This window comes from Hippichthys cyanospilos, chromosome 6, assembly GCF_059441005.1.
Source record: "Hippichthys cyanospilos isolate Australia breed blue-spotted pipefish chromosome 6, RoL_Hcya_1.0, whole genome shotgun sequence".
In the NCBI taxonomy this organism is placed as follows: domain Eukaryota; kingdom Metazoa; phylum Chordata; class Actinopteri; order Syngnathiformes; family Syngnathidae; genus Hippichthys; species Hippichthys cyanospilos.
Window position 1 is genome coordinate 8,904,698 of NC_142374.1, and position 20,734 is coordinate 8,925,431.

The window sequence follows — 20,734 nt, forward strand, 5'->3', positions numbered from 1 at the left end:
ATTTTGTTAATTTTCCTAAAGTCAAATGCCATATGGTAATTTACACAATCCGCTTTCAAAACTGGGAGAATGGGAGTGTGGAAAGAGGAGTCCGATAACTCAAGGACTCCGACTTCACACAGTCCCTAAAGAGTGTTAGTAATGCGACCTGCCGACCTAGGTTTGCATGTGCATTGGAGCACTCCAAAATGATGATGTGTCACTTTGAATGATACCGGAAGAACGGGGTGGCAAAAACTTATGTCAGTGGGGCCCCCGGACCACAACGAGTCCGGCAACTTGTCCAAAAGCAAAGCGGCGTCCTCGTGGTCCGCGAGCTCCCTGCCGTGAAATCGAGAGCGTGTGACATGCTCCAGCAACCCAGAATCCACAGCGTCAACCTGGATACAAAAACATTCAGTGCTCTGGGAATACATTACCAAGGAAATTTCACCTTGTGTTCGATCACTGGCCAATTGGCATTACCACACAATGGGTCCCAGTTCACGTGCCTCCCAGCCTGTTCCTACAGCCAGTTATGTGTGGTGTGAATGACTCACCTATCATGAACAATTGAGATCGCTTATCTGTCAGTGATGTGTACGTCGCAATGCCTTGTCTCTCCACAAAAATGTGATGACTAGTCAATTTCCACTCATCGCCTTTGATTGTTTGAAATGCTTCCTAATAATTAAATCATTGTTGCAGGCATACAACAGTGTGAGATGGAGAGAGTCGGCTGAGGCAGGAGGAGAACAAGTCGATTCAGGGTTTTCACCGCAGGAACGTCAAGTAGACACTCCCTCCCTCCTTTAGTTCATGTAGATGGCTGCTTGTGTCTTTGGTCATAGGTCTTGCCACATGCGATGAATAGGCGTTTGATTTTCAGTCAACACCAAGTGGTGGTTGAGAGTTTGTCCAGCAATAGAAGTCATTTTGTGGTGTGGAGACAGGTAGAGTTGTGGGAAGACCAACAAAACCCATCTTTGGCCCAGTCATCGTCATCTGCATAGAGGTGGCTGATGACCGCCTGCTGGTGTAGCTTGCTCAGTTGTTGCTGTCGCCAGGGAGCAGGGCCACGTTGCCCAAGTCCTTGCTTCGTGGAGGTTGTCTTCCTCTGTCTCCCCTCGGGGGAGGATGGCCCTGGTGCTGGCTTTCTTCTAGCCAAGGAAATGTGCACTGTCTCCACCAATGGTCCATACCGTCACACCTGAAGCAGCCTTGATTTGGAGCTTGGCGAGAGCCGCCATGACCTCCTTTGGTGTTCCCCCTTCCACAACACGCCCCTCTGCCTCTCGCCGGCCGTCCCTCAACCATCCACATCCGTTGATCTGCCACCCCCTTTTTGGACTTTGTGTCCATTGCTTTTTTTTTTTTTTTTTTCCGCGCTTGTGCTAATTGAAGTCTCAGAAGCCGTTCCTGCATTCCTTTCACTCCCTCATCTGATTTGTTTTGCCTGTGAACATATAATTTTCCGTGGTGAGTCACATGTTGATTAAAATAACCGTCATTACCTTCCAGCAGATCAGGGTCTTCAGAAAGCTTCTCCCTGACCTCCATGGAAAGTGTGTCTAGATGCACATGTCTACAAATCACACAAAGCGGCTTGTCGCAAGATGGATGTGAACTGGTCTTATCTGTCAACGCGGTCTGGCAAGCACTGAGGTGTGCAGCGGGATCCATGGTGGGTTTCAAGTCTGGAAGTTTTGCTACGACTGACGCGGAAGAATGAAAGACATCCTGGAGCACAGCAAACAGTCGCATGGTGAAAGGAGCAAACAACCAATCAGGTTCAACCATATTGAGGCCAGAATGCCTCAGGACTTCGTCAGATTGGTGAATTGAGGAACAACATGCCTGGATTAATCTTACCATGTCGCCGCAAGCCAAATTCATACCATCAGTGTGTCTCCTGAAAGCTTGGATCCAGGGCTTGGCGCCGCCCATTAATGCGGGGAGCATCTTCTGCAAAAAATCTAAATTTTCCAACGTCATTTCTTGATAAACTTACCCACGAGGGGCTGGTATCATGGGGTAATTTCTCATTGGTCAGGTATATCTATCAGATGGTCTAGTTTGAAATTCAGATTGAGGTCTGATCTGACTCTTTTCATAATTAGTGGTCAAACAGTTGTTGTCATTTGTTGCTTGTCTACTCCAGTCATCCTCTGTTGAGTGTGCGCGTCGCATCTATGTGGCAAGAGGTGGGGGGTCAGTTGGAGGGGGGAGTGTGAAATCAAACAATGGGTTCCCCCTCCCCTTTCTCAATGTCTGCGTCTGTTTTTTTTTTTTTTTTTTTTTCCTCATACTGGTTCTAAATTTGTCCACTAAGGACAACCACTCTGGATCTTGGGATGCATATTGTCCACAGTTCGCCTGTCTAACTGCTCTGTCCAGTTGTATGTCTTTGAGTTGGGGGTCATTTGGTCAGTCACCACGATTTCCTGTCGATTTCCCCCGCCTATGTCCTCTACAACAAGTTTTAGTCCGTCAGTCCTTTCAGTATTTGCAGTCTCTACAAAAATTCCTTCCCCACCCAGTTCGTAAACTGAGGCTTGCAAAGTTACTCGTTGACCATTAGATGCAGTTTGGGATGGCTCAGTGTGCTCGGGGGTGCAGCGATCCTGCCCTGTTTTGCAACACCCAATGGCGGGTCAAAGTGACCCTCTTTTCCCTCCTGACCAGCAGCCACAGCAGTCATCATCAAACACATTTCATGCAAATTGCACTGCAACTTTTCATACTCCTTTATTTTTCTTTGGTTAAATTTCTCCTCTTTGTCCATCCACTTTCCTCTATCTTCTCCCTCAACTCTTTTTCCACTGCAATGACTTCCCTTTCTGCCATTTGAAATCCTTAGCCAAATGTGCAAATGTACATTTATCTCTATTAACCTTTTTATCCTCCTTCCATTTCACCCACACTTTTTCCACTTTGCTTGTTTTACTTTTTGCATCTTCTTTTCCACACATGCCAACAACTGACTTTCTAGTTCTCTCCATAACTCATCCATTGTTTTATGCCATCTTCCACCATAACTTTCACAACCACATTTACAACATTCTGCATTCCTTTTTCTGTCACTGCCGCGCTAACTTCGACACGTCCCATGTTCCAGGTTCTCCGCAAAACAATTCATCCTTCTTTAATTTCAAAAACAACTTCTGACTTTTTCTTACTTTTTCTTACTTAAATTTACTTTTTCTTACTTAAATTTTACTTAAATTTACTTTTTCTTACTTAAATTTTCTTACTTTCTGTTCCACTAATCAACTGTGATTCCAGTTTAGCGTAATGACCATTAATCTCCGACCAGACTTCAGTCCGTTCGTCTGAAGTGCCACACCCGAGACCCCTATCACACTCCCTCTTATCCGCCATCCTGAAATCCACCCGTGTGTGTCCCAATCACTTTTTACGCAGAACAATTTTAGTTTTCACACTCACACACTTCCACGCTTCCACACTGATACGTAAATCCCAGATTTTAAACCGTATCGTAACCACGAATAGTTCCAAACTATTCTAGTAGGTAAATCCCAGATTTTATACCCTACTATCGTCCACACTTTTACACTTTTACGCCGTTCCGCTCCTCCTTCCTCTTATAATTTAGCATTGCCAATGTGCAGAATTTGAAAAGGAATCTGCCTACCTTGTTTCACTGTGGGCCCAAGAGGAAAGACGGTCGGACGTGTGGCTCCTTTATCAGGTCGTCACCTGGTGTGGACGTGGGTCCCAGACCCGAGTCCCAGACTCTTGTGGTTTTTCATGAAGTCCCAGACTTCTTGAAGTCCCAGACTTCTTTTACCTCTCTTGCATCACGTCGGGGTCACCATAAATTGTTGGAATTTTATTTCTAATTCAACATAAACTCAAGTTAGTAATCTGACTCCAATTTGTGACCTTACCCAACTGCCACTCATCCAACAATTTGCGCGCTCGTTCTGCAATAGAAAGGTATCAGGAAGCCGGCATTTTCACACACGAGTGGATTTATTCCTAACACGCAGATCTAATACAAGCACCTGGGTCTCGGGTCCCTCTCAATACAGCCTGTACGCCGCTGTTGCCACCAGCAGACTACTCTCATCCGAGTTGCCCAGCAATGAGTTATACCACACAATATGCAAATGGCACATGAACAAAGGCATCCTGGCATTATTTTATTGGCTATGTGTATACTGCAGTTAACTTTAGCTTGCTCTCATTGGTCTTTCTTCCCTTGCAGAATCGCTTGCTCACTCCTCCTGGTTGTAGTTTTCCTCAAAGTTGTTTTTCACCAGGTGCCAAGGCCATCTCGTCCCCGCGACTAGCGCCGCTTGCTCTGAAACATTCCATTCTTACACTCCCTTGCACCCCATATTGTTTTGTTCACTTTACAGTCTCACACTCTCATACACAGAATGTAGCAACATCTAATGAACCACTTTAAGCTCAAACTCTTATATTCCTTTACCGGTTTGCTGCTTGAAATCCTCCGAAGGCTAACAACGTCGCAAGAATTTAAAAAGTGTACAATTCTGAGAGTGACAGAGTCCTACTCCGACTTGGTGGTTTACACCCAAAGCCTGGAGAGGGTCCTCACACTTTTGGCAGGCAAAGGCAAAAAAGGAAGCTACGAGTTTTGGGTGTTGGCCTTTTTATAGGACCCCAATCCCATGACTCGATGTACGCGTAATGGAACATACTTTGAACGATCTTAGCCTTAAATGGAGGAAGTGAAAGTGTCACTGTGACACTTTGAGCACTTTTAATCGAACGATCGGACATGACTAATATCAACCTAAGGTCAGGCAGCAGCCTTTCCACCAAAAATAAACATACATGGGCATTTGTTCCTCTTTTGGTATGCTGACCCGGCAGCTCAGTGTCTGTTATGGCCGTTTAGTAACTTTCCACTTGAACACACGAACATTCCAATATGATTCAGCTATATCTTGATCAAAGATACAGTTTAAAATGGCAATAACAAGTTGCATATTTCAAATCAGGCTAAAAAAGGCAATAACATATCATATGTGCACATTTACAGAATAAACATGAACATAGGTCTTAACATTTGTGATCAACTGACACTTTTTCCAATGGCAGTTACAGAATAATATTGAGCATGACTTATTGCTAAAAGCTTGCTTTGATCTTATGGCCTCACAATGTGTCTTCATTGTGAGTTGACTTCATGGACTTCTTTAATGTTGGTTATCTTCAGAGATGATTTGGTGTCTGCTGTTTATGATATATTTATTTATAATATATGTATATTTATATTATATTTATTCATTTACTTGTTTTATTCCAGTCGAGGTCAATTCTGACTGGTATCTTAAGCCAATAATTTACACGGTAATTTTACATATATATATATATATATATATATATATATATATATATATATATATATATATATATATATATATATATATATATATATATATATATATATATTGCAAGCAAATCCCGACGGTCTAATTGATGTAAAGACAGGGATACAAATCAAAGGAGGGGAGTGCAAAAGTTTGCTCTTTTATAAATACTTTGATTCAGAACGGCAAATCCCAACGGTCTAACGATTGTAAAGACAGGGATACAAATCAAAGGACGTGAGCACTGTAGTACGGTTTGGTCATGTTAAGTAATAACCTGCTCTTTGATCAGTAATTTGACTCAGGATGGGAAGTCACGCCCCTGGATCCACCCATCGCAAGAAGTGGGTTGAGTTGAACCTATGAGAATGTGAAATGAAAAGGCGGAAGCAAACAGAACGGTCTTTCGCGAAGAACAGAAGAAGAACTAATGGTCACAGCAGGGCGGACGTTCTCTAATTGCTTGGATTTTACCCTACAAGGGCTACGAAGATGAAGTTTTTATGCTTCGCTCTTCACCTTGATTTGATACAGCTCAGTGGAAACGGTAAGCATATATCAAAGAAACCTAAGACATGCCCTTTTTCTATCCAAACATAGTTTGGTCAAACTTTTTTTTTGTCTTTGAGTCGCAGTCTCCAAGTCAGCAGAATTAATGAGCGCAACTACAACGGGAGAGACGCCGAGTCATTCACTCCAAATTCGGATATCAAGGGGTAGAATTAGTGTACTGTACGGTATATTGTTTGTGAAAGTGAAGGTGTTGCATAATTGGAATAAATTGGACGAAATCGTTATATTGCTACAAAATGAGTCGATATGTGACATCGCTTTGTATGTAATTTATTGACACTTCTAAATCGGGACTTCTTGCATTTTCTTATTGTGATCCAATAATGCCGTTAACCGGGGAGTTGTGTGGTGGTTGTTCTTTGACTTATAGCCCCATCTCCTGTTCCATTGAAGACTGTACGGATGTGAATTTACCTTATATTTAAAGTACTGTGGATTATTTTATTTTTTATGGACTATTTTAAGGTTGCCGTTTACCGGTGTTACTTGAATGCAGCATACAACACTACGGTCACAGAGAGACTACTTCGGAAGCAAGTCACCATTGGTTTTTATTTGAATTACTACGATTTAAATTGATATAAAAGGTCTTTGATGTTAAAATAAAAGAGACATCGATTCGCGTCTTGTCGGCTTCCATATTACGCTCTGTGCTTGACGTCGCCACGCAGCCTGTTCGAGAATGTCAAGTTTGCGCCGCGTGAAAGCATCTTTTTGGCATTCCCACGGCCGCGATTTTAAATGTTTCTGTTCTGCCTTTCTGGCAACTTTCCGTGAATTTTTTTTCTAACCGAGACATGTTTTGAAACCAAACTTTTATTTTGCCGCAGGCTGTGTGAACAAGAAGTGTGGTGAACTTGCGAACATAGAAGTTACAGTGTAACAGGGTGTCAAACATACGGCCCGCGGGCCGGAACCGGCCCCCAAGGAGGATCGATCAGGCCCGCAGGATAATTTGAAAGTGGAAAAAATGCATAAAAGACATGGAATTAATATTTTTAATTCGCTGCAATTCATGGATTATCCGCTAAGGGGCGCACTCTTTCCATCAGAGTAGAAGACAAGCCGCATCACTGAGACAGACTGAAAACAGCAGGCGGTATCAATGCGTCATCTGCTGCTTGTTACGACGTTAATACCTTGGTCTCTACCTCTCCGCTACACCCTCATTAGCCAAAATGTCGTTATCCAAACGGAGAAATGTAGATAAGGAGTGTAGAATTTTCAAAGAAAAATGGACCACGTCCTATTTATTTACAGAGATGCACGGAAAACCTTTGTGCTTGGTGTGTTTGCAACAAGTTTCGGTATTGAAGGAATATAATATTCGACGCCAGTACGAGACTCATCACAGCGAAAAATATGACGGTTTGCAAGGACAACTGAGAAGAGATAAGATTAAGGAATTGCTGGCGGGTCTGAGGAAACAGCAGTCAACTTTCATCCAGAGCCGAGAAGTCAGTGAAGCAGCGGTAAAAGCCAGCTACTTCATTGCTAGCGAAATAGCATTAGCATTGAAGCCATATTCCGACGGTGACTTTTCAGGAACAAATACAAGTCCAGACTAGACTAACACCTTTAAAATGCTGCCTTAGATACCGTTTCCATCGAAAGAATACAGCTCTGTGAAGATGAATCCTTACTGTGGTGATTTAAAAAATGTTCACTTTAATGTTAGTCAGCAGCTTCAAAACAAAAGCTGTGTGACGGAATTCTACTGTTCATACAACTCCATAAATTTTTAGTATGTATTGTATGTGTATGTATGTTTCATGTATGAAGTTTACAGATTTACAGGACAGGCGAACACTTTCTTCATTACACAATTAAAATCACTCTCCTTAGTTTGTAAGGTGTACGCAGGGATTACATTTAGATTTTATATGCGTATGTGTAAGTGGTTTAAAAAATTCCTTTCTTTAAAAGTCTCATTTAATCTTAAAGTGCATTACTATATTTTTCAGTAACAATTAAAGTTTTGTGCCTTTGTACAATCAGTGGGATCAGTTGCAATGCATATTTGTGAATGATAAAAGTAAATTGCACATTTGTCTAAGGAAATATGAGGTGTTTCATGAAATGTTTTGTAAAAGGATAGTTCATTTAATTGCAATATTTTCCTAATGTTCTTGTGCTTCTTTACACCAAAACAAAGGAAAGACATGATATTTTGGTTATTTATAGCAGAGTATGGTATAATTTTAATGGTCCGGCCCACTTGCCATCTCCCTAGGCCGTATGTGGCCCACGATGCGAAATGAGTTTGACACCCCTGGTGGCGTTCTTTTCCCTCTTCCCAGTGCGTGTAACGGTTACACGCACTGGGAAGAGGGAAAAGAACGCGCTTCAAATCCGTGCCCATCAAGTCAGTTGAACTCCGACAGGGGCAACGCCTGTATGCAGTGCTCCATTTAGCCTGCGTCCTAAAGATAATAATTGTTTTTTAAATCCAGTGTATCAAAAAAATAGCGTGTTCGTGGAACTGTGGTATTCTAATAAAAATTGAGACGAGGTATAATGTCAGTATGAAGCAGATATAGTCTTGGCCCAGGAGAAATCAAGACAAGTCGTCACCTCCAAAAGGAGCAAATGGCATCCCCCATTCCACCAGGAACAAAAGTGAGTTGTGGCCATCAAGAGGAGATATTAGTCAGGGTTTATGGTGCTCAGACTTCCTCCCTCTTCCAAAGAGCAAAGACTTTTGAAGACCCCCCCCCCCCCCCCCCCCCCCCCCCCCCCCACACACACACACATACATTTCACAGTGGGACTACATGCCTTAAAAGGGTATAATAACTGAATGTGGAAGTTGCCATTTTCTGCTCACGACTGGCCCAATGCCTCGTGTACTTTGGATTAGATCAATTGTTTCACTATGTAGTGGTATGGGCGATCTTTCAACAAAAACAAACATGCTAGGAACTAGTTTGATGCGAGAAGTTTTTCTAGGTTCCTTTAGTTATTACGATTTAACTTTTGCCAGGGGAGACATACTTTTGCATCAACGTGCGTCCCTCGGACACATTGTGTTTTTTGTGTGTTTTTTTTAAAATCATTGTCCATCTATTCTTTTATTCAACAAAACTTGACGACTTACGAACATGATTAACAACATCATCTGACTTTTTGTTTATCTCGCGAAAAAAATAACATCAATTGAGATAAAAGAACACATCTTTGTTCACAAAAATACTGGTACTGGTGACACAGTTGTGAGGTAATGATGATCATTGTAACGACTAAGCTTCCTGGTAAAACTTCAAAATAAAATCACCCCTTCGCTATCCGTTTCTCACGTTCTAGTTTGAAGCGTTATTTGACTTCCTTTATAATCTGTGCGTCATCAGACAAATGTCACCAAGGTACATACAAGTACTGCTCTGCAGTGCTTGGGTAATAACTTCACCAATAAAAACCAATTCACTTAAGAGCACATATGCTTTATACTACTTAGTATAGTAATTCGTTGCTACAGTATTCGCTTCACATGAACAATGTGCACATGGCTAATTAATATGGTAATTTATTCACGTTTACTGTATTACGTGAGAAAGATGGGATCGGCTGGAGACGAAATCACAGCAAGAAGTCGTTAAGTTTAGCGACTGTGTTAAAAATATGATTTTGAATTGACCTAAAGTGTAACCCCGAAATGAATATCAGAACTGTATTCGCTCACAGCAGCGAGAAATGGAGATGAAGTCCTAGTGAGCCAGGCATCACAAGTCTTTATTTTGTTTTAAGTGTGAGGTTCATCGACTAGACATTTGTTGAAAAACACCACTTAATGAAGGAGCAAAGACACCAAAACAGTTTTCCATGCGCAAGGAGACCGGAATGGCTCCAACCAGTGAATAGTCTCGCCAGTCGTTCTGCAGTCCTCATGTTCCACCTTGCTTTTTATTCAACACTCATGTCAAATTGGAACATATTTGCTGAGTCATTCATTTTACCCGCTTATCAGCTCCAACCGCTCCTCTTCATGTGTCTCTCCTACACTAAGTTAGCTCATGTTATTCCTTGTGTCAAGAAAACCATATTCATTTGTTTTACGAGCTGTCTGGGGAATTTGCAGTGTTTTTCAACAGCATGAAACAATGATCATTTTGACAACACTGTTGTATGAGCACTATGTATGCATAATGTTGTTTGTTAAATTGTTAAGGTGATATTTGAAAACTAAAGTGATGTATAATGTTAGTTTAAGGTAATTGCTGTCAAATTGTCAGCTATTTTAAGTTCCTCTTTTACACCGGCTTTTTAGTTTCATTCTGTTGATGTTGATGTGTATTAAAAGCTACAATCTACAATTTTACAAGTTTAGCTTGATGTCATGTGCGAACTAAGCTTATACGTGTTTGGTCTTGGAAGGAAAAGGCATACAAAACAAGCAAATGGTCCGGAATCAACACAACACAAAACTTGAACATGTTCACAAAACAAAAGAAGATAAAATTCAAAAGAATGTATGCAAACTCCAAATTAATTGACAAAGACATATTACTCACATACATGAAATGAATGAAAATACTGGCTCGATTGTACTAAATAATGTTAAAAACAATTGTGACTGATAACGCTCCCGAAATGCTATAGAGATGAACCATCTAGCACACATTTTTGCCATACCTTTCCTCATACTATCGGTTTCGCTGCTCGTTTGACAAAAAAGTTTATTTTCATATCTTGTGTGTCACAAATGTACTGAGTAATGCCCTCAGGCATGAGCTGGAAAAAGATTGCCTTTTCTACTTTTTTGTGTACAGTTTCTTACAAATGTCTAACAAATGAACCTGACAAAAACTTAACTTAAATTTTTTGGTAACGCGGATAAAATATCCGATTTAACGCGATATTTAATCGTAGACCCATCTGGGGTGCCACATGACCGAGCTGCACTTACAGTACCTCAGGCCTATTAATTATCCTTGGACAACTAACAGTCGTGACTGTGGCCAAGGAGGCTGTACTTGTCCTTCTGTGTGTGAGCCTGTGGGTGAAAAACTAATACATGTATAATAAAAATATGCATAGCAAGACATTCTGCAAAATATAGTGTCTGTAATTTTGAAAATCACAGCTGCAAGAGCGCTCCAGCAGGCAGGCTTGAGCGGCCTTCCTCCTACTTAAGACAAAACAATAACAAAACAATCAGTGCACTCATTCTCACAGCATAGCATTTTTTCTTTGCAAGCAGTTATATTTTGTAGCAAATTTATAGTCACCGTAATCATTCTTACAGCAAAGCATTTCTACATTACAAGCATTTGTATCTTGTAGCAAATGTATAATCACTATATGTACAATTATGTTTATATTAAAAATTATTACAACAGTTTTACAGATATTTTTCTTTCCAAAACATTGCAAACTCGACTAACCTATATAAAAATTATGACAGAAAGCCACATTGACATAATACAGTAACTTTAAGGACTAAAGTTTACTAGGAAAGAACTTTTTGTAGTTAAACTAGTGCGATCTTACGGCAAAGAGGAAAAAACAGTCTCATGTCTGCACAGGATTTTTTGAATTATAAAAACGTATTTGGTTCACTACTATTGATTAAAATCATATTTTAAAAAAATGTGAAAAATGGGAAAAAAAAAATGTTGGCCATATCACCCAGCCCCACCCTCATGTAACTGTCTTACCTTTAGCTTTCCAGACTCTTCCAGATGTATTTTCTTAAAGATATCTAAAGTGACATGAAGACTGCAACCTGAAATGTTTAGATATAGAAATACCTTTGTGTATGTGTTTTATTTCAGTGTCCTTTTTAAATTTACACATCAATTTATCCTTTTTTTGGTTGTTGTTTTTTACTTACAGGGCATTGAAACACGGAAAAATGTACTTGCCTTGGCCAAAAAGTATATCCCAGAGGCTTGGACATTCCTCATATCTTCAGGACCAACCTCAGGTCCATAACACAGTAAATCCTGGAGTGAACCTACAACAGAGTGCAATTTTTGTCAATGGCGGTCCTTCCAACAGTCTGGCTGAAAATCCTCATCAAACAGCTGGAGCAAAGCATGTTGGGCTCAAGGGGCCATTTGTTTTTCTCCAGAACGCTTCTTGTAGCGTACAAGGAGGACAGCCTTACCATGAAAATGGACATCAAAACGTTGTTTATAATTCGTCAGCTCAGCATGTGTCTGAAATATTGTTACGGCCATCGTGTTATCAGGGCAGAAACAGCCAACTTTCAACGCATCGTAATCATTCACCTCCAACATTGGATAGTGTAACATCTTCATCTGCTCTTCAACATAGGATGAGTAATGAAGGTTCTCAACAAGTATTAAACCAAGGTCCATCAAAACCTCCCTCCACAGCTGCTACCCCACTTCAATGTAGACGGGAGTTAATGAAGACTGTCCAGCAACCCTCCTATGCAAATAACATGCACATTGCTTCTGCAAACAGAGCTCAACATGAAATTCTTCCTTTTGCCCATACGGGAAATGTTTTCTGCGATCGCAACACATTTGCTGCAATCCCCTTATCGAGTGGACAAAACTTGCACATTTCCAGTTTGAATAAGCCACCTCAGCAATTTTCCTACCCTATTCTGAATAGAAGTAAAACTAACACTCCCCTAGCAGCAGAAACTAGAAATAATGTACCTGTGACACTTCTCCAAGCATCAACTTGTCAACAAATCACATCAGAACAAAGTAAACAGCTGGCTATTACAAAGTCAAATGATATATATTCTATGAAAGTTCATCCATTGCTGTCACGCTTGCTACTTACCCAAGGATCAGTGAGCGATAGCGCCCAGTCATTGTCAAGTCATAAGACAAACGACAACTCCGGTCTTGCCAAAGTCATAGCTGTTGTGCAACCATTGTCTCCACTTTGCAATACAGATACGTCTGCAAACAACTGTCCCACAACACAGAACTTAAATTTACCCACTGTGGGCATGCAGAACAAGACTACATCATTGGGTGGGAGGAATCCTTGTGAAAGTGAAACTCAGCCACAGTTCAACAAATGTCATAATATATCTACGCCAGCTGCCAAACTCTCAGATTACATAAGTAAAGGTCTGAGTGTTCGTCCATCAGCGACCAATAATACAGTTGACGTGCTCAGTAAAGACTATTGTAATGGAGCATGTCCTTCACAGGTAGCAACTCTTGAAACTCCAGAAAGCAACAAGGGGTCTAACAACAAGGGTGAGGTGCAGCTTGAAGCAGAGGCCAGTATCCTGGAACTTTCCTCTCTCCCAACAATAAAGTGGACCTTCAAAGCGTTAGCTTTGCTGTGTAAACACGTTGAGACGGAAGGTGCGCCAAAAGAAAGTTTACAAAAAGAACTAATAGACATGTTTTGGGATGGAAACATTGACAATTTGGTTTGCATGTCGAAGACAAAAGCTTTTGCTGCCTTTGTAAAATATGTTCCTTTATTTTGTAACAAGTATGTTGGAGAAGACACTGTTGTGCTTTCACAAGTAGACCCCTCATTTGCTGGTGAACTAAAACACTTTCATGTTTTGGAAAATGGCGAGGTTTATACCGAACAGCCCTACACATCATGTTGGTTGAACAAAAACGAACTGCTGGATGATATTGACAAAGAGTTTGGCCCCAATGTTTACAGATATGTGCCTGACAACCAGCCAGATCAAGTCAAAAAAGTCACCAAAATGTCACCACCAACCTACAACAAGGTTACCACACCTGACTCGGAAACAGTAGACACAGGTTGTGATGACTCGCCCTACTCTTTTGAAATCCAGATTTTGTCACCAGAAAAAGCAAAGGTCATCTTTGAGCAGGGCCGTGTTGAGACATCGCTAAGTACAGCAGGTACTAGTCCACCAGAGGAAGTGGCAAATGCTTGTGGTGCTGTGGTAGATGAGCCAATTCAAGATCTACACATTACAAGTGGATTACAAATCGCGAATCCCATAAATTATTTTTGCTGCATTGCAAAGTGGAAAGAAAGCATTTTTGGTTTCAAAACACCTTTACATGGAAAGTGCAAGTGCAAGGATCAATTCAGCCATTTTACAGAGAATCGAGAACAAATTAACTGCCAACAGTTTGAAATGGAACCAGATCTCCAGTCGCACTCAGTGGAAGGAAACATGGAATCTAAAAGTAAGGCGAACATGACCAACAGCCTTCCAACTATTAGTTGGCTTGAAATATGCAACAAAATAAGCGGGACATTTGAATTAAATGACGATGACGAAACAATTAACGAAGCTCACCTGAAACCTGCAGAAATATGCTTGGCAACTGAAAGTTACACCACTGATGATTGTTTGAAGGAAAATCAAATTGTGAATCCCATGTCTCCCACCGACGCACATAGCGAACAAGCTCCAATAGCATCTTCACATATGACAAAACCATCTTTGGAAACTAAAGTGCAAATCAAATGCAGCACAAAGTCAGGAACTCAGATAAACGGCACTAAGACTGGAACACATGAAACAGATGAAAGGAAACGGAGGAGACTGAGCAACCCTAACCGTATTTTTCCATACCTGAAGAAATTGATGACCAAAAACCTAATGTCACATCAAGTCGGTGTTTCCCAAAAAAATGTTGGCTCTGATCGTGAACCTAACCCTTTCGTGTCACAGAGGAAAACCGTCCAGCTGAAGCTGTTTGGCTCTCTACCACAAGAAAAGCATGCTTCAAACGGTCACTACAATGAGTCAACAAAACCACCGAAAGTTATATTTGCAACTGTTGACTCCAAGTTAGGTCCAGCTACAAAAAGTTTGTCATCTCAGAAACGGCTTGGAACCAAAATTAAAATAAAGACGGGAAAAGAAAAGAAATTTCACTCCAGCGATAAGGATCTTGTTGACAATGACCAAAGAAAGAAAGGAAATGCAATCCAGACGGATATGCCCACCCAGGAGAATGTTTTGAAGTTCAACGTTTTGCCCACCAGCTTCAGTTTTGAAAATGGATCCACACCCACACTACACCCAGAAGAAACCACAGAGAAGTCTTCAGGTGAGTCAATGTAACGATCTAAACGAGCCTTTGCGACGCTTACATATTTATTTATGTACAGGGTGACACAAAAGATTTTTAACAATCCAATCAAACTAAGAGTGATGCAAGAAAATATTTTGTGCATAGCAATTGAAACCTTAAAACATGCCATTTAAGAAATAATGATGGATTTTTTTTTTTAATGAGGTCCTTTAGATGGCGTCTACTTTTTGAGATACCCCATTAACCGCTGTAACAACTTAGCTGGGATACTGTGAATTTCACTGTGAATTCCATGCTACTAAGGTGATAAACAGGATTATCAGTCACTGTCACTGTAGCTCATTATGTGGAGATGTTACATTCCTTTGTTTTCCTCAGGATGGAGCGACATAAAATGGAAGCGACATGGAAACCATTGGAAGTTGTTTGAAAACTGCTCGGTAACAGTGTGATCTCAAGAGTTCCCTGCCTCCCCAGATTGCCAGATATGTCCGTTTGAGTTAATTTCTCGTGGGGCTATAGTGGTGAATTTCTTTTTAAGGGACAATGCATAAGACAGCAGGAGGTGTTGCATTTACCATTGTCCGTAGCTATAACAGACATGGCAGCCTCCGGAGGAGTGCCACCTCCCATGTAATATAATTTGATGATAACTAGTCCTACAAATATATTTAAAACAAACCGTCGGTAGCTACAAACACATTTATTTGCAAGTTTTTAAAAATTGTAATGGTTTAGTTTATTCCTTTTTAATGAAAAACAGTCTAAAACTTACACATTGTCCATTTTTAACACTCGTGGTGGGTCTGGCCCAGCTGTGTTTCCTGAATCAGCCGCCAGGCAATGCTGGTTTGTGATGAAAATGATCAATTTGCTTAAGTGTTACAAGGGGTAAGGTGGTCAGGGGTCCACCCTGCACCAACACCCCAGGGCTGCCTCTGGAGAGAGGAATGCCTTTGTTCTCTCTTATCTGACTTAGAAGTTACACTGACAAAACGACTGTTATGCATGTAACTAATTCTATCTGAACCGGACGACAACCAGAGGTGTTGTTAAAAGCATGGAATAAGCCTTTGTGCAAGCGCAAGACAAATGCATACCATCAAAAACGTCACGTATAAGACACCGGGGACATATATAAGATAGTCTGTCTGAATCTTCTCGCGTGTTGGTTTGCATGCCATATGAGTACTGCACTTTTTGCGGTTTACTTATTTCGTCGCTTGTAGCCCGTTGACTGTATTAGTTGGGCTTGCGGTTTACTCTCTGCCCTCCGGTGGTTGCGACGCTTGTGTTGGTTTGTCCGCGTTTGGTTTTGCTGTTGCGCAACATTGGTTGTGGCTTTGCTTCACGGGGTGAGTCGCGCCGTTTTATTTGTGTGCTAGAGCTTTCTGTTGTTTTTTTTCTTTTGTGGTTTTCGCCAGTTTTTGTTGTTTACTTCTTCTGCGTTAATACCAGGTGTTCACGGCCTGATGTGTGCATGCTCCCCATAAAGTTGTGCTTTGGTGTTGGCCTCGCTGTGACGTTTCCGTGACTGTTTGTGTTGCCTGCAAACACCCACCAGCTTTTGGTCGTCTCGCATCCGTCCTTGCCCCATTCCCTCCCGTTCCGCGTCGCTTGTGTTTTGCACATGATCGTGGCTGGTTGCTATCATCCATCTTCCGCCGTACCGGCTGCGATACGCACCCGTCGCGGTTTTTGTTGGGTGTTCCTCTTGCCGATTGGCAGATTCTTGCCCCTGCACCGGCTCTTGCCTTGACAGCGTTTGTTGCGCTGCTCTCGTTTGTACGGAGGGCTCTGTGCTGTGCTCCAATTGTGGCTGTCGCGTTGTGGTGGCGGGCGAACGGGGTTGCAGCTGTTTGCGTTGCCATGTCTCGACGCACATTGACACAGCCTCTTTGCCGCAGGTGAGTGTGGCCGGAGATGATGTGACTGGGTCTTTAGAGTCCAACAAGGCTTCATCCATTGGGTTGGCAGGCTCCTCGGCGCCCATTTGCTGATGTGGTGTGAAACGCTGGTCTGCCAATCTAGCTCCGCCTGCATCCTCCTCTAAGCGAGGTTACACTGCCGGCCAGCAGTGGGCCTCTGAGTTGGAGGGTGAGATTACCTTTTTGCGCTCTCAATTGGAAGGGATGTCTGCACTCGTGCAGGAGCACCTCCAGCCAAGTGCCTTGGCTTCCGATTAGCCCCCCTCTTTTCAAGGCACTGTTGCACCTGACCTTTCCAAGGATGTTGATGCCACTTCTCTGTCTGCTTCAGACTTATGCTTCTGTGAGTCTGGGTTCGATTCCAGGGACTCCACTATTGGTTCCCCACCTTCTTGCAGTCCTGTTGGGCCGATACGAGTGCGTTTGCCTGCCTTACTTCTGAGGGGCGTATATTGGTGGCGTTGCAGGAGGCTACCAACATTGGATTAGACCGTATGCCTGTTGTGGAGGAGGATGTCGCTTCCTTGCTCTTGTTACCGGATGAGCTTGCTTGGCGTATGTGGCGTTGACGTACAAGGTCACATGGCAAATGACCTCATTACAAAGGCCTATAACAACTGTCTCGCACCTTTTGTTTGCTACCTTGGCTGTGGCACGGAAAGGAGACACTGAGTCGGTTTTGTCTTTTGGTGAAGCATGTCTACATGCTTTTGCCCTTATGACAAGAAATCACGGCTGTGCGATGTCCTACTTGGTGCATTCACACCACCTTCTGTGGTTGTCTCAGTTCTCATTGACTGAGTCCTTCAAGCGTACTCTGCTGTACGACAGAATCTCAACAGCAGATATTCAGGATGGATTACTACAGAAGGACACCATCTAAATGATGTAGTTTAAAAAACAAAACAAAAAAACAAGCATTTTCTTAAATGGCATGTTTTAAGATTTCAATACTATGTTGGATCTTTCACATTTGCTCGTAGTTTTGATTGCGGGCCCAATTGAATAATAGTATATTTTTTACATACCTTTTGTAAAAGATTCCTGCGCGTTCGGGTATGAGCCGGGATAAACACACATGCACACGTTCATCGCTTCAACAACGCTTCAAAGAGTTATTATTACCAAATTGTCTAATGCAGTTTACAAGTCAATTGTCCAAAACAGAGATCTCTGGATCATTCCCGTGTCATGGTGAGAAAGATGCCGGTTCCTCATCCGCCGCCCTCTTTTATATTTGCCGGTCCACCGAATGAGGGTTGTCGCCGGGCCATGTCATCATGTTGGGTTGTTTCCTGTCCTTTGCTGCCCCCTTTCGGTTGGAGGATTCCAGTCCAGACGTTTCAGCAACTGTGCAGATGCTTTTGAACATACTCAAGTACACATTAGAAACATTCTTCTTTTTACACCATTATATAGCCCTGACTTTTATTGTTACATTAATCTGATCTTTTAACTCCTACATCGTAAGGTACAATATTTCAGTAATTTTTTTGTTTGCGCCCGCATGTGTGTGTGTGTGTGTGTGTGTGCCCCGGACGTCCCAAACCTCTGGACGCCAATCACATCTTTGTGTTCGAGGTTGAGCATCGAACAATGCGTTCTGGAGGACTTTACCCCCACTCCTATCTTTTATGGCACCCGTCTCTTTACGTATTATAATTTGTGGCCTATTGATACTTTGTGTCTTTGTTTTACTGATTGTATCACAAAGGCAAATGATTGCATTAGGTGTTGACCTCCCGGGCTGGCTCTACAGAAAGTTGCTCTGAATTTTACTTGCCAATCAACCTGTGTGAAACTACATTCCTTCAACTATGAATACTTTACTTTTGTTTTTATTGGGATTGTTGAAAATTTCATGTTTTTTGTGTGTCATCCTGCATTTGTGTGTATGTACTTTCCAATTTGTCACTGTTTTGCTTTCGCTAGATAAATATAAATAAATAGAGTGTGACTAACAAAGTCTTAACCCTTTAAAGGGACAGTGTGTAAGATTTACACTTCTCCGGAGGTGGCCATGTTTGTTATAGCAATGGTAAATGGCACCTGCAGCACCTCCTGCTGTCCTTAATGAAGAATGGTCTAAATCTTACACACTATCTCTTTAAAGGGGAAGTCGTCAAGACTATTTTTATCAAACAATAATAAAATATATAAGTACAGCATGTATACATGCATTCGTGATCGACCGATTATCGGCCGGGCCGATATTTTGAAATTTGATGCATATTGGTATCTGCCTTTTTTAGTCTGACCGGCTGACATAAATTTGTTGCCTTTTAAGGCTGATTCAATGGGATGTTTTTTGTTTCAAATAATGCTAATCATTACTATATTGTTAAATGATTGTTGCGTTTCGATGGATGATTATTGTTTCCCGACAGGGTTTCAGTGACCCTGAAGGAATTATCTGGCAGCCTTTTGAAAATACGCCAGGAATATTTTTGCAGACATGTGTTCCTCTTCCTGCCTCCTGTCAATTTTCTAATTTCCTCAGGGGAATATTTATTGGGAGGCGCTCACTTCTGGCATGTTAATATTGGAGCGTGAGGCAAGGAAGGTGCAAGTACATGAATGAGATTATCTCATTACAGGATACCCTTATTTACATCACATAAATAGCCCTCCGTAGTACCCCAGCAAATGTGCTTTAAAAAGTTTGTGGATGTTTTGTGGCGGACAAAGAAACGTTCTCCTCCAGACTGAACTATTTTCCTTTCTGCCAGATGAGCCTTCTGAATCCAAGAAGACAAACCCCAGTAAGAAGAGCAGAGGTAACTTACTTAAAACTATAGCTTTTTACAATAGTGGCGTTATGTCTTGTTAATATGTTTGTTTCAATCTCTAGTGGAAGCGTGGAGTACTTTTACAACGAAGGAGCCTTCTTCCGTTCACCATTGTCCTGTGTCCAAAAGCTCCGGTGTTTTTGCGGAATATCAGAAGAAATACATTGTGAAGTCTCAGTCGCCCATTATTCCGTAGAAGTTTGAGATTTTTTGTTACAGTTAAAAAGACATACACTTCTAACACCATATTGCACAAAATGGTCATGAGCTTTTTGAGCATGTTTACTTATTTACATGTGTAAATGTTTTTTTTTTAAATTTGTTTAACTTTTGCTATCCTAACACTTTTGTAAAGATTATTTTGCCTGTATTTTATTGGAATGAAACAACTGTTTTTTTTTCACAATTTTACTGTGATGATGGTCATCAAAGATACATTTTGGTCTTTGGTCTTGGAGTAACTTACTTTTGCAACAAAAGGTGAAGTAATAACTGCTTACATGAGTTTTATATTTTTCCATTTGGTTATTTGATTTCTTAAATAAATGACGATATTTTTCTGAATGGTGTGTACGTTCAATTGCTCTTTTCTTTACGCTTACCTATCTGGCGCTTTGTGTAATTTGCTATTGTCATTCTAAAGGATGCTTTGATATGCAAGAAAAAAAAAACTTCCATTGCCTTTGTGTACAAGAAAAGCGTCTTCTTATTTGACGTCAAACAAGGCATTTATTTGTCTGCATGTTATATTTTGTACTGACTTTTTTTTTTCTCCCCTGCTTTTACAAAATGAAAACAGACCCTGGTCCTGGTCCCCGAAGCCAATCAGACAGATACCTCCTGTCAAAATCTGACATGAAACTTCAGCCCGATGGTCTCAATCATGCACGCTGTGACTGTTCAGACTACAAAAGAGCCATCAAGTTTCAATCTGCATGGATTAAAAATAAGATTTTGGCTGGAAGTCTGAACAAGGCCTGAGTCCTGAAGGAGTATAGACCTGTAAGGTCTCAGGTCCTTTGAAGATGTCTCTAACATTGAGTTGGGCTGTTGAAAAACAGAACAAAGGTCTTCGTTCGGGAGTTTTTCCCCTACATTCTGGATGGGGTAAATGTCTTAGCTAA

At 41.4% G+C, this 20,734-nt stretch overlaps 1 protein-coding gene and 1 long non-coding RNA gene across 2 annotated transcripts; one reads left to right on the forward strand and one right to left on the reverse strand.

The window, feature by feature from the left end:
* The first annotated feature begins 5,715 nt into the window (after nucleotides 1-5,715).
* Nucleotides 5,716-20,174, forward strand: LOC148422065 (uncharacterized). The gene is made up of 4 exons (XM_088416789.1): nucleotides 5,716-5,892; nucleotides 11,751-14,908; nucleotides 19,551-19,598; nucleotides 19,673-20,174. The coding sequence occupies exons 2-4, from the start codon at nucleotides 11,770-11,772 to the stop codon at nucleotides 19,804-19,806; spliced, it is 3,321 nt and encodes a 1,106-aa protein (XP_088272915.1). The 5' UTR covers nucleotides 5,716-5,892; nucleotides 11,751-11,769; the 3' UTR covers nucleotides 19,807-20,174.
* LOC148422066 (uncharacterized) lies at nucleotides 9,633-12,736 on the reverse strand. Its single transcript, XR_015865868.1, has 3 exons — nucleotides 11,780-12,736; nucleotides 11,573-11,640; nucleotides 9,633-11,043 (listed from the first exon to the last, which is right to left on the reverse strand). It is a non-coding gene; the product is annotated as an uncharacterized LOC148422066 (long non-coding RNA).
* Nucleotides 20,175-20,734: the final 560 nt, after the last annotated feature.